The sequence below is a fragment of the Callithrix jacchus genome, chromosome 12 (assembly GCF_049354715.1).
Source record: "Callithrix jacchus isolate 240 chromosome 12, calJac240_pri, whole genome shotgun sequence".
Taxonomy (NCBI): Eukaryota; Metazoa; Chordata; class Mammalia; order Primates; family Cebidae; genus Callithrix; species Callithrix jacchus.
This window is the reverse complement of record NC_133513.1, coordinates 103,569,820-103,583,275: the sequence shown is the minus strand read 5'-3', so window position 1 is coordinate 103,583,275 and position 13,456 is coordinate 103,569,820. Positions and strand designations below refer to the sequence as shown.

The 13,456-nt window shown below is 42.0% G+C and overlaps 1 protein-coding gene across 3 annotated transcripts in view; it reads right to left on the bottom strand.

Annotated features, from left to right (window-relative positions):
• RBM20 (RNA binding motif protein 20) overlaps nt 1-8,519 on the bottom strand; it is a 207,810-nt gene extending 199,291 nt beyond the window's left edge. For all 3 annotated transcript variants that reach the window (XM_035269060.3, XM_002756592.6, XM_054243310.2), the window contains exon 1: nt 8,234-8,519. In XM_035269060.3, coding sequence (XP_035124951.1) covers nt 8,234-8,445 — 212 coding nt within the window. In that variant the 5' untranslated portion in view covers nt 8,446-8,519. The remainder of the gene's footprint in view (nt 1-8,233) is intronic.
• Between the last annotated feature and the right edge of the window lie 4,937 nt (nt 8,520-13,456).

Genomic DNA, 13,456 nt, shown 5'->3' with positions numbered 1-13,456 from the left:
ATACGATGCCCAGGAGAGACCCAGTCTACTGGCACTCCCAGAAAACCCTGTGGGGGTGGGTGGGCAGGACGGGGTGGGAGGAAATAACACAGCCAAGGAGACTTTTATCAACGCCCTTGGGGGATGTGAGCAGACTAAAGCCAGTAGATACATGGTTATTTTATGAAAGCCTCCATTTCTCTCTCCTCCATTCCCAGGCAGACAAAAAGGTGACCTAGCAGAAAAAAAACAACAGACAGAAATATGGGGATTCTCATCCCAGCCTGATGACTCTCACTGTGTGACCTTCAACAATTCACTTGACTTCTCTGATACTCATTTGCCTTACCTAGAAAAACGGGAAGGCTGGGCTAAAGCAGCTCTCAGATGCCTTCCGGGACTAAAATCTAAGACACTAAGGGGCAGCTCAGTCTTCAAGACAGCGCAATAGCAATGTGAGGTGTCTACTCTTGTTGTATTTAAAAATGAAACTTTAAGGTACAGCCAGTTAGAAAAGGAAATAAGGAAAAAAATAGTTTTATTGTTTTCTTTTTTGTAAAAGTAATATATGTTCACTGAATTTTTTTTAAATAGAAAATAATAAAAAGCAAGAAAAAAAGACAAACCACTCGAATTGCCCCATCAGAGCTAGAACTACTGCTAATGTCTTTACACTGGTTCTTCAGATATTTTTCAAGGCTGGCAGGCACCAGCCCACACTCATACACATCTTTTCAAAAACAAACACGAGATCTTTGCATACATGCTGTTTGTCATTTTTTTTAGTTAACATTATGTAGTTCTCCTTCCATATCAACCAATGCAAAATAACAGCATCATTCTAATGGCTGAGTGGTACATGACTTTTTACCTCCACATGATTTTTCCAACTGAGAAATATTCAGGTGGTTTCTAATTTTCCCTCTTCTAGACAATGTTGCAATAAAGATTCTTATGTTCATCCTCATTTATGTACATAAAGACTTTAAATCAAGATTTAATCACACACATCTCCCTTTTTACGCAGAAGGTTAAAATATAGATCATTTCAAATATCAGGTAAAGTTTCTCCACAACTCTGCTATCGCCAGCGCGGGAGGACGCAGCTCTGGCCCCGCGGCGCCCACATCCTGGCTCTGGAAACACTCGGTCTCCGGATTCAGTGAGGCTACACGGAAGCCTGAGGCCCAGCTTTGGGACAACGACAACATCTGCAAGGCTGCAAAAAGGTTTTAGGGCGAGCTCCAGGCCGGTCTACGTGGCTGACCGACTGTGCATGTCGGGTCAGGAGTCCCTGCAGCAGCCACAGCCACACTCCTGTAAACGTTTTCGTGTCCCATGTTTACGTTCTCTGCCTTTGAAACCAGCAATGTCACCAAACACACTCCGCCAGGCTGTGTTAACACAATCCAGTTCAAACACATGAAAATTATTGTCCCTGTCTCCCAAACTGAAAGTGCTGCTTTCTGTTTAAAGTACTTACTCTAACATTCCAAAAAATTATTTTTATACCAAAAACGTTTTTAGAGATTGAAAAACAGTATAAAACTTCTTCTGGTTCACTGACATTAATGCTTATTTTTCTGACTTTTAAAATTATGCTACTGTTCCAAATATTCTTTGTGAATGCGGGAGAAAGCATTTCATTCTCTTTTTGTGGTTATTGTTCTTTTCATGGGTGTATCAATGTCACAAACGTGTACCTATGTCCGTGGCTAAATTTAACTGATATGGGACGTATTTTATATCAGGTGATAAAGGAAATGGATGGATGGAGTCATTCTATGTTGTAATTACTCCACAATTTTGCTAAGATTTGCGCAAGAGACACCTAATTTTATTCTTGGAAGAAACTGCAATTGATCATTTCCAGTTCCTGGAGAGGCTAGATTAGGAAGGTTAATTGGTTTGTCCAGGTCACTGACTCGCAGTCCAAAAGGTTTTTTCCTCTCTGGCACTCCTTGACAAAAGCCCAATAATTAATTTTGAGCAAAGATGCTCATATTACACCTGACAACATCAGACTGATCTTAAATAGCTCTGTTCAGTAATTAATTCAAAGTCAACCAAAAGAAGAGATTTAGTGAAACCAATTCATCTTGAAAATACGTATTACCTAGTCTACTCCTGAAACTGGAGGGCAGGTTGAAGGGCAGGCCTAACAAAACTTAAAAACATATTTGAGAAAGAGTCTACAGACAAGTTGCAAAACCGAAAAGTATTTAAGATGTCCAGACAGCAGCAACTGGAGGTTTCCAGGTCTAGGCCAGAGTGGGAAGTGGCAACTGAGAACTGATGGGTCATTAGTGTGATCAAGAGAAAGCAGGTGCAAAGAAAAGGCAGAAGCAAGTGGCCCTGGTACCGCCTTAAAGCAAATACCACATTAAAGAAGGCAAAAGTGGCGTGAAAACTATCTTCATGGGGTGATAACCACCCACAAACACACACATGACCCCCTGCCTTTTGTTTCTGAACACATGGAAAGATTGATTTGTCCAACTGAGCCATGAGCTATTAACACACCCTCAGGCAAGCTGCTTAACTGCTCCCTTCTTGCTCATAAAGTACATTAGCACCAATATGTGCCATCTCCCCTACAGTTCTGCTGTCAGCAAGTTGGAAAAGTTGCCTTAGAAACCATCGGGGGACTTACTTATCTTAAAAAATCCATCAGGAGTTGTAGGGAAGAGGAAGATCAATCAACTTGACTGTCACTTCCACCGACGTTAAGAGTTTATCATATTAGGTGGATATACCCAGCATATCCAAAACACACACAAAATATTTGGGAAGAAGGGTCCTCCTCACTTTCACCTCCTCCCCCAACAGCTGGTAGTGATAACTTGTCCCCACACTTTCTATGTGTAAACTTCTAAGACTAAAATCTTGTACAGCTCTTTATTTGGGTGAAATTTAAATGGTGACCACCCATGGAACCAAACTATCAGCTCACCAACAATACCCCTATGGTGGGATTGGAAACCAAATTCACATTCCTGATTCAAAAACATATCTTGTTAATTAGGATCAGAATCTGCCAATCTACTCACTGGTGGGAACAAGCAGTATTAGGCATGCAGGAAAACGCGCATATTCCCAAGATCCAGCCAGGTTCTTTAAACAGAAAGGGAACTGCCCCCTGCTTCTTTCTGCAAACGGCTAATTACCATCTTTGCCCAGATTCTGGAATATGGGCCACCTTACTTAAGGCAAAACTTTCCGACACTCTATTCTAAACACAGCCACCAGTCTATGGATCACAGCAACTTTCCCTGTTAAAATATACAAAATATCAGTTAGACCATCCCAAATTAAATAATCACTGTGGCAGCAAATAAAAATAGATTAAGTAGGATTTTGTGGCATAGGAGACCACTGAAGCTTTTGTTGGGCAGGGAGACCAGGACGGATGAAGGCAGAGGGGAGTCCTGCTTCTGAACTTCACTTTTGGGTTTTGACTCCAATATCTCAAGCTTCCACTATTCTTACTTTCCATATTTAGTTTGGTCCATTTTAATTTCTATCCCTTGATTAGACCCCAGTTCCCAGCATCTTGTGTGTTCTTGTTTATCAAACCTGTGAATTGAGCTATATCAATATGTTCCATTGAGGACTGGCTGTTGTGGGCAGGGAAGAATATTAGTTTAAACTGCATCAAGAGCCTAAAGCCGCAAGAAAAATAAATCAGAGGGAGAGAAAGAAACTGGATAACATGGAATCAACTCACTGTGAGTCAATCCTGACTGGCTTTTTTCTACCCCCGGGGACTATTAGAACAGGCAAAGTGATCTCAACAGATCACAGTTCACATTCCAATGGGCAGATTTGGGCTTTTTAAATTATGAATTAGATAAACTGCTAAGAAGGTAGCAAAAGAATATGTGAATAGAAAAATAAAAGGGGTGATCAAATTCTTTTCTTTTTCTCTCCTACAGACTGGCATTAGAATGGCTCCGTGTGCACCATATGCATAGTTCTTTACTGTGACTAATGGGAATAATGTACTACATTTCATAATACTGATCTCTTTGCAATTTGAGAAAAACTCACAATTGGATGACTATACATACTATCTAAAAATACTTACCACAACAAATGCTCAAGCAAAATTTCTTTTTCAGATAAAACTTTGAAAAGTTTTCTGGATAAGCAAAAGAACCATTCAGACTGCTAGGAAAAGAGCCCCCTTCTCTTTATCCCTGTTGGGGTAAATGCTTAATCCTCTCAGATGTTTTCCCTGCTGAATGCTTGTCTTATGTGCAGTTTAAGATGGTATTTAAAATTTTCAAAATTCCTTCTACAAGTGTATTCCTATTTCCCCTAATATTGGGCTCAAACCAATGTTAACTGGCACAGATGTTAGAAATTCCAACCTCTTTCCAGAAAAGACCAAGTATGAATGTAAGGGAATGCCCCTTTTTAGCAAATTCGTATTTCTTCTCTCTGATTCTGGATGTAATTGTCAGCATACCCATCAAAGCGGGTGAACATCGTACACAACTTGCTTGGGTTTCATTCCCTAATGGATACATGGAGATCCTTCCAAACGCAGAATGTCTGTAAAATTAGAGTCTGTAAATCGGAGTTGCTACTTATAACACTTTCTATTCTGAGTGAGGGGAGCACTTTGCTCTGAAAATATAGCCAGCCAGTGTTCTAATGCTATGCAGAGACTATAAACTTCAGAGATCAAAGCTGGATTCATGTCTTCATAAACACTGCAGGTGGTACTAGCTATCAAACACTAAACCAAAATTTTTTCTATTTTTTATAATTACTTTTATTCACCACTTAAAAAATAATGTAGAAAAAAAAGTCATATGTACTCAGATATGCAACCTGAAGTCATGCCTTAGCCAGGAATATTTTGCTGCAAATCGAGTAAGTTAGGAAAATTGCCTATACAGTCACTTCATAAGAGCGGTGCACGTGTTTGGTTTCTTTCCCCCACGACTAGTGGGACACTTTGCAACTCCATCTGACTGCTAACTTCAACATTTCACACGAAACTGAGTGGCTCTGTTTTCATTCTAATGAGCGCTTTAAAACTTGCAACCTAAAATTTAAATTTCTGATGTTCATCAAGGTTAATAAATAACTCCTCACAAATAAAGGATTAGGTTTGATTTTAAAGCTCACAATTAAAACAAAATAATTTTAAAAATAAAACAGTGTGAATGGTCGAGGAGATAAATCCTTGTAAAATATTTGCCGGAATGTCAATGTTTTCTTATTTCTGCTAGTATGGAAATATATATATATATTTGTTAGGTTCTCAAATTATTCCGATTTCCCAACTTATCCCAAATCTCCTCTTAGGGTATTATTTATATTTTTTTGTTTCCTAAATAGCCTAAATAGTGTTTTATATACAATAATGCTTCTATGTTAGCCAATTTGGAGAATGCACATTTAAAACAAAAATCTTATATTAATTATCTGTGTCTATATGTGACTGATAATCTTTACAGTAAACAAGAGCAGAAAGGGTATGGAGATTCTTAACTGAAGCTAAGAGTAATATGGTAAGGAAATGAAATCATTGTACTCCAGAGAAATTTACTCCGGATGCAATCTTCACACATACTAAGACTGGCCTCAATAAAACAAACAAAATCAGTCTCATTATTATTCAACACACTTCATGTGTTTATCTTTGTAAATGCAGTATACAGCAGTTCTCTAAAGACCAAATATAACATGTGAACAGGAACTGATTTGTATTATAATTGCTACTATGGTTTTTCCAAAGTCATTGGCCTTTATCTAAAATGAAAGCCATTACTAATAAAAATCAGTAAACACAGATAATAAGTGGAAAAATGTTTGTAATCCTCAAACACACAATGCAACATAAAGAAGACTGGTGTTTCCATCATTTTGAAAGCAATCGAAACTCTTCCTCTTATGAGTAAAATTACGACCTCACTAAAATAATTAGAAAAAATAGAGGTTCTCTTATAATGTTTAATATATGTTCCACTATAGGAGAATTTCATCCAAAGCTGTAGCTCACAAAATTCCCCAAATCAACAGGCAGACAACTCGTTTTGCAGCTGAGCACAGTGTCTCCACTATATTTTCTCAAAGATGGCTGCTGCAAACCATACCTCATAACTACATAAAAATGGTTGCTCAGATGGAATTATGCAAATGCAGTTTTAAAATAACCTGCTCAAATTTCAGCCTATTAAAGATGGACCTACAAAGCATTTGTGACATCATGCCTGGTTCCAGTGGAATTTCAGTGGGTACTAAGGAGAGCACAAATCCCAAATCAACCTTATAAAAAAAACCTTAAACGTAAGTACGCAAACATCACATCCCATGGGCATATTCACAGCCCTTGGACCTGGCCCCTGGACACTGATCCTTCACCAATGTAAAGCAAGCAGAGCCATGAGGTGCTTCTTGAGGTCTCCATCCTGCCCTGCGAGTAGAAGGGGCCATCTTTGAAAAGCTGAGTCTTTTCTTTTAAATTAGATATTCCAAAGATGGGATTTTCAAAATGGGAGATGAATTTACAGGGTAAATTATTTATTATATGAGGCAATTAAGATATCTTTAAATGATCCATTTCCATAAAATGGTATTTATTTTCAACCTGGCAGTATTTCATAATCAGATGCCTATCTACAAAGGCTTTTCTTTCTGTGACTATAAAGTTCCCAGTTTTCTTCTACTTAAAAGTAAACAATAGAAAAATGCAGAGTGATTACAATACCAAAGCAATTTCAATCAATTTCATATGCAGCCAGATTTCAAGCCACAAGACACTGGCTCCATAAAAACCACATCAGATGTTTCCAAATTAATAATTGACGAAATTGGATTTTTCACTAAGGAAACTTTAAATCTGAAATATATTTTTTTCTGTTGCTTTATATTTATATTAAGGAATAAAGTGAAATTTTAAGTATTGATGTACATAAATTGTCAGTCATATTTTGTATTGGCTGAATAATTTGCAAAACAGAAAAAAATGTGAAATATTTTCATTTTGTAATAGTTGGAAACTGTTCGTAGTTGAAAGTTAGATAAAATATCCAGTTATAGCAAAAAGTTGTCACAAGTGGAGATTCAGTATTCCCAGTCAAAAATAGGGAACCATTTTGTTCTGAAATATGATAGCAGCGTTTTCTAACATTAAACTTGAATTTTCACGATTTTTTGTATTAGATAAATCAGTCTTCAAAACAATAAATACTTAACTGTTATTTACTTCCATTTACACCCGTCACTGCTTAGGCCTATTACTACATTTTAGTAAGTTGATAGGACTTAAAGCATCAGTAGAGCAGCGGAAAACCTCTGCTCTGTTCCAAAAGGGTAAATTTTGCTGTACTTAAGTGTATCCAGTTTTGTCAGTTTCACATACTGCTCATTATTCACTTTCCTACATTGCTTAAACTAGTTTTGAAGACTTCATTACAAACTGAGTAAACCCTTAGGAGAGTAGAGATCTTTCAAATAAACCAACATTCTAGGCCTTTAACCTCACACAAAATCCCAAAAGAACAAACAAAACAAAGCATCACTGTTTTTACTTGTATGTCCCTCAAATGCGCTGAAAGAGCCGCTGGGGCCTATTAGCCACCCCCAACCTTCTCAAGCATTGGGAAGGCCGACCTGAGAATTCATGACCCAATCGCACGAGTCACCCGGGTCACAAGATGGTAATATTAATGGAAAACGGTTGTGTAGCTGAACTCTTCGAAAGGGACTTCTTGAAAAGTGTCTACGCTTTCAGGGCAAAGCAAAATATGTTGTTTACGAACTCTCACCTCCCTTTTCACCCCCGTGTCACTGGTTGGCTTCAGGGGCACCATGAAGGGTGGTTTAATTTTTGGCAGCATTTTACTTACACACCCCCACGCGCGCACACAATCACGCACGACTCCCCATACATTCCAGCGTCCTCTTGGGACCAGAAAGATGAAATACAGTCTCTGGGCCATTTCTCCTCAATAGGAGCTACTTTAGTTCAAAATATCTAGAAACATCCCTGAAGAGAAGAGAAAGGAGATAAGGAAAAAAAAATAATTTCCCCTAAAGAACCCCTAATTCCCCCGAAAGAACCTCTTTCCAGCCTAACAAACAGGCAGAAGGACACCGACTCTGCCCAGAGAGGGGACAAGAAACTTCAAACGCAAGAGCGGAGAGCGAAGTTCGGCAGAGACGGCAGTTGAAGCCACAAAGGGGGCTCTCGGGGCGTGTCCCCATGCGTACCCCTGGTCCCTTCTCCCTCTCTTACCTTTGGATGATCTGGGGTAGGCCAGCTTGGGGCGGGGGCGGGGGCGGGGGCGGGGGCGGAGGCGGCGGCGGCGGCGGCGGCTGCTGCTGCATCCCTCGCGGGCCGGAGGGTGCCGGGGACGCCCGGGCACCAGGCACACTGCAGGCAACTCTGTCCGGCTGCTCCGGACCGCTGGGGTCTGCGTCCTGGCTCATGGCTGCTGCCAGCACCATGCGGGGCGAAACCAGCCCGGGATCGCGGCGAGAGAGCTCACGGGAGGGGCGGTCCCGGGCCACGGGCGCTCACTGGCCGGGGTCCCCGTGCCCAGTCCCCTTGTCCTTCCCGGTGGCGTGGGGAGGAGACGCGAGGGGCGGGGAGGAGACAGTCCCGGCGGCGCCGCCTCCTCCTCCAGCCGCTCCAGCTTGTCCCGGCCAGCCACGCAGGGGCGGGGGCCAGGGGGCGTTTCCCGACCGGTGGGAGCTGCTCGGCGGCCGGGGGCTGCTCGGCGCCTAGGTGGACCCGGGAGCTCTGCCAGCCGACCCCGGGCGCAGCAAGCCGGGAGGGAGCGCGGCGTGTGCCACCCGCCACTGTGCACCCTGCTCCACGGCGCAGCACACCGCGGGAGGACGGAGACACACGCAGCCCGCGGCCCGCCACCGCGCTCTTGCTCCACCCGGGAGCCCCGAGGCCTCCGGCTGTCCCCGGGGGCCGTGCGCGCGGCCTCTCGCACCTACTGCCCAAGCGCGGCGGACCGAGCGCGCCCGGAGTGTTCGTGCGCATCGCCAGTGCACAGTGCGCCGGGCCTGGAACCCGGCCAACGCCACTCGCGCCTGAGGGACCCGACCCCGAAGGGAAGAAAGCCTGGACTCGCCCCGAGATTGGACTTGTATTGTAACCCAGGTCTCAGATGACCAGGCCCCGGGGCTCTCCAAATTGGCAGTTCCAGCTGCTGATTTCAGGGGTCCCCGGAAGCAGCCGGTGGGGCCACCTTGCATTTCTGGTTTCTTTTTCTCTTCACTTAGAAGACCCCGCCACGATCCCACGAGCGCAAAGACAAAACCAAGAGTACGTTTTATTCTTATTTATTGGCCAAATCTCCGTGGGAATGTAAAAGATGAAAAGAGAATTTACCGAAAACGTACGGTTACCCTCACGGCCTCTGAAGCCCTGTTAATTATCCTGGCACCCGCGTGCGCCCGTCCACCTGCACTCACCAATTCACAGCTGTAGACACTAACATCCTGCGGCCTTTCAAGGCTGAAAGCCGCCCCACAAGGTGCAACTTAATGTTCTGGCGCGTGGGTGCGAATATGCGAGGCACCTGACACAGCAGAAATGTCTAGGGAGCTGAGCAAAGACCGGAGAAAGCGGCCGCCCGGCACACCTCACCGGCTGTCCGCAAGACAGGAGTTCTGAGTCCGGATGCCAGCATCACCTGAGAGTGGAGAAAAGCGTGCCTTGGGTGCCTGGGAAACCAGAGCGCAGGATGCCTCACGGCCTGGAGGGGAGTTTGCTCAGGTCTCCACCCAGCTCACCTTCCTCCCGCAACCACGCGGAGGAAAATTCTGAACATGGGTTCCCTGAGACTTGGCAACTACTTGAATTCCGTAAAAGACTCTTTCATTTCTCCCCAAACTGTGAGTTTCCAGCCTCAGGAAACTACGCCTAAGCCTCCATTGATTTCTGCCATCCTCTTTCTCTCTCCTTCCTTCCCTCTCACTTTTTAATCTTCCTCTCTCCCTCCTCTAATATAAAATGACACTATCAATTCCTTGTGTCCTTAAAGATCAGTTTGCCACAGTTAGCAAAATTCCGTCTCACCAAAACAAAAACAAAACAAAAGAGAGAGGTGGGCAGGTCCAAAGGTAGGTAGTTAGCTAAATTGTTTATTCCTCGTTCTACTCTTTCCCCTTCTCCTTAATGCAGTTGACTAGAAAAGAAAAAAAAAAAAAAAGAGATGCTGGTGAAGAGATGTTGATTGTTTTTCCCATTTCACAAATGAGGAGACATTAGGGTGATTTGTCGGAAGGATCCATAGCTAGAACGAGGCTGTAGGAGAGTTTCGTCCAATTATCTGAATAGTTCATCATCTTTAGTTTCCATCACAAAATTCCTAACTGTGGTTTCCTTAAAACTCCGTCTTCCACCCCATATTGCTATCCCCAGACCTCCTTAGTGAAAGGAAATTACTTAAAATTAACATTGCAACTCTCCCAGAAATAAAATGAAAACTTTTTATATGTTTGCCCGGAAGCTTTTTCCCAGAATCCTCCAAAACCTTGATGGAAAGAGCTTTGTGGTCAAAAAGACCTGTTTTTGAGTCCAGACTCTGCAGTTTACCAGTGGAATGATTCAACCTCTCTGAATGTAAGTTACCAAATATATGAATAAGAACTGAGGAGATCCTGGCTTGGAGAATCTCTGTTAGGGTTAGAGATAATGTGTCTTGCATATTTTGGGCAGAAGGTGTTCAATCTGACACTTATTACAAATATGATTTTTTTTTGAGATGGAGTTTTGCTCTTGTTGCCTAGGCTGGAGTGCAATGGCACGATCTTGGCTCACTGCAACCTCCACCTCCCGGGTTCAAGCAGTTCTCCTGCCTGAGTCTCCCAAGTATCTGGGATTACAGGTATGATTCTTTATATTCCAACCTTATAGACAAACATTAATACAACAGATCTCAAACCCCAGAAAGCTGAGAGGCTGGAAGTCATAACATCGATATAAGTGAGTCTATTCCCATTACAGTTTTATTGGCAAAAAAAAGACCATGTTATATGAATGCAGCTATCTTAATCTCAAAAATAATATCCTAGCGTATGTGAGAAAATAGGAAACAATGGATAAATCTAGGTATTCATTGGGCTTTTCTTGCATCCTTTCTGTATGTTTGAAATTTTCAAAATTAAAAAAAATGGAAAAAATTGAATGATTCATAGTTGTGTTTCAGAAATGCTGTCTCCATGATTATAGCTTAATATTTGCCATTGACATGTTACATAATAACTTAGGTTTGAAGGGACAGGGCAACACGACAGCAAAAACCTAGAGGTAGTTGACGTCCTTCCTCAGACCCCACAGAATGTTTTCCAGGATGACATTGAACAAGCTTTCCATTTTGCAAGTCAGACATTAAGTATATTCAAAAGTTGCAATGAAAAATATTTCTAAATATTTCTCACTTCTTTCCCAGAGGAATGGAAAAGCATAAAGAGCCCTAGCTAAGACTGCAGACCTTGCTGTTATCTGCTCCTGGGCTCTCACCGCTCCCCTCCCTGACGCATGCGCTTCTTAGTGACAGAAGCCAGAGAAATGCTGTGTGGGTCACCTGACTTGACAAATGGGAGCGTGACTGAGAGGTGAAAACTGGTAACATCTCTTTGTTCCTCTCTGCAGAAGCATCCTGTCCCCCCTTGACCTATAAGTGAACTACGATCAGGTGGTGAGGCTATTGCTGTTGAATATTTAACAAGCTGCTAAGTATTTTCATAGTTTATCTTACTTTATACTCACAATAACCCCATGAGACAGCAATTGTTAACTCTGTTTTATAATTAAGGAAACTGAAGCTCAGATAGCTACAAAATTTGCTCAAGGTCACCCAGCTTTTAAGAGGCAGAAGCAAGACTGCAGGTAGGTTGTCCCCAATTGTCTACCTCACTGACAGAAGTGGAACTGAGATCTTACCTGTCTTCTTTTGCTGGATGCTGTTGTTAATATAAAATACCACATGCATTGTGATATAACTCTGCTACTCATATCTATTCAGATCAGCCAATTAATAAGAAATATTTAAACCGACCCTTACAAATAAGAACATTCAAAGAAATGAAGCAACCTGGTAGGAGGTGGTAGAAAGGGGTGGAAATAGGACCCGGGTCTCTCTTATAGTAGGGTCATTCTCAAACTTACTGGGGACTCTGGCACTCTGGCTTGTCCCATGATGTTAATCAGTGCTCCAGGCACTGCTTCTAGAAGCTTTCTCCACCTTATTTTATTTAATATCACCATTTTGGAGAAATTCGAAGCACCTGCCCAAAGTCACTGGAATAATAAACAGCGGAGCTGAGATTCACATGCTGGTCTGAATCACTGTGACCCTCAAAGGGGAAATATAATAGCTTACCTCTCAGTTGATTGTGAGCATCCCTCTCTGCAGATGAGATGATTTGTATGTGCGGCTGTTCAGCATATGTATACTGTCACTGTTATTTTTTAACAGTTTACTTTGTAAAGTTTGATGACAGAGACATTCTCATATACTATAGGTGTCAGTTGCAGCAACTCTTTGGAAGTAAATTGGAACTATTAAAATTGCATCAAGAGAAACTGACTCAGCAATTATCCTCCTAGGAATTTATCCTATGGGTTCATTTGTAGCAACCATCAGAGGTACATGGACAAGGGAGTTTATTGTGGCATTTTTCATAATAGCAAAAACTAGAGACAGCCAAAGTGCTGCACAGAAGGATGGGCTTTCAAAAAATGGTCTCTATGTACAAAAGAGCACAATGTAACCCTTAAAAAGAAGGAAGTAGGTCTGTATGCACTGCTAGGAGTAGAGACCCAAGATGTATTATTAAGGAGAAAATGCAGGTTTCTGAATAGTATTGCAGTATGACTAAATGTCTATGAAATCAAAGAGCAGAGAACATTTCTGGAAAAGTTATACAAGTAATTTTTGACAGTAAGTACCTCCTGAAATTAGGATAGAGCAGGAACTTTTTCCTTGTATGACCTTTTTATGTTGTTCGAATACTCAAAGTTTTATTGAAATATATATATTATTTGAATTTTTGCTATTAACATGTCATTTTTTTATTAACCAATTACCACAAAACTTACCTGTTTTTTCAACTAGTAATCATTAATGACAGTACATTAATAAGATGTTTGTTTGTTTATTTTTTGTAACAAAGTCTCACTCCATCACCCAGACTGAAGTGCAGTGGTACAATCTTGGCTCACTGCAACCTCCACCTCCCCAGTTTAAGCAGTTCTCCTGCCTCAGCCTCCCACGTAGCTGGGATTACAGGCACTTACCACCATGCCCAGCTACTTGTTGTATTTTTAGTAGAGATGGGGTTTCACCATATTGGCCAAGCTGGTCTCAAACTCCTGACTTCCAGTGATCCACCTGCCTTGGCCTCCCAAAGTGGTGGGATTACAGGCATGAGCCACCACACCCAGCCAAGATGCTTATTTTTAAAGCAAAAATCCGTATGAAGGAGAAACACACTG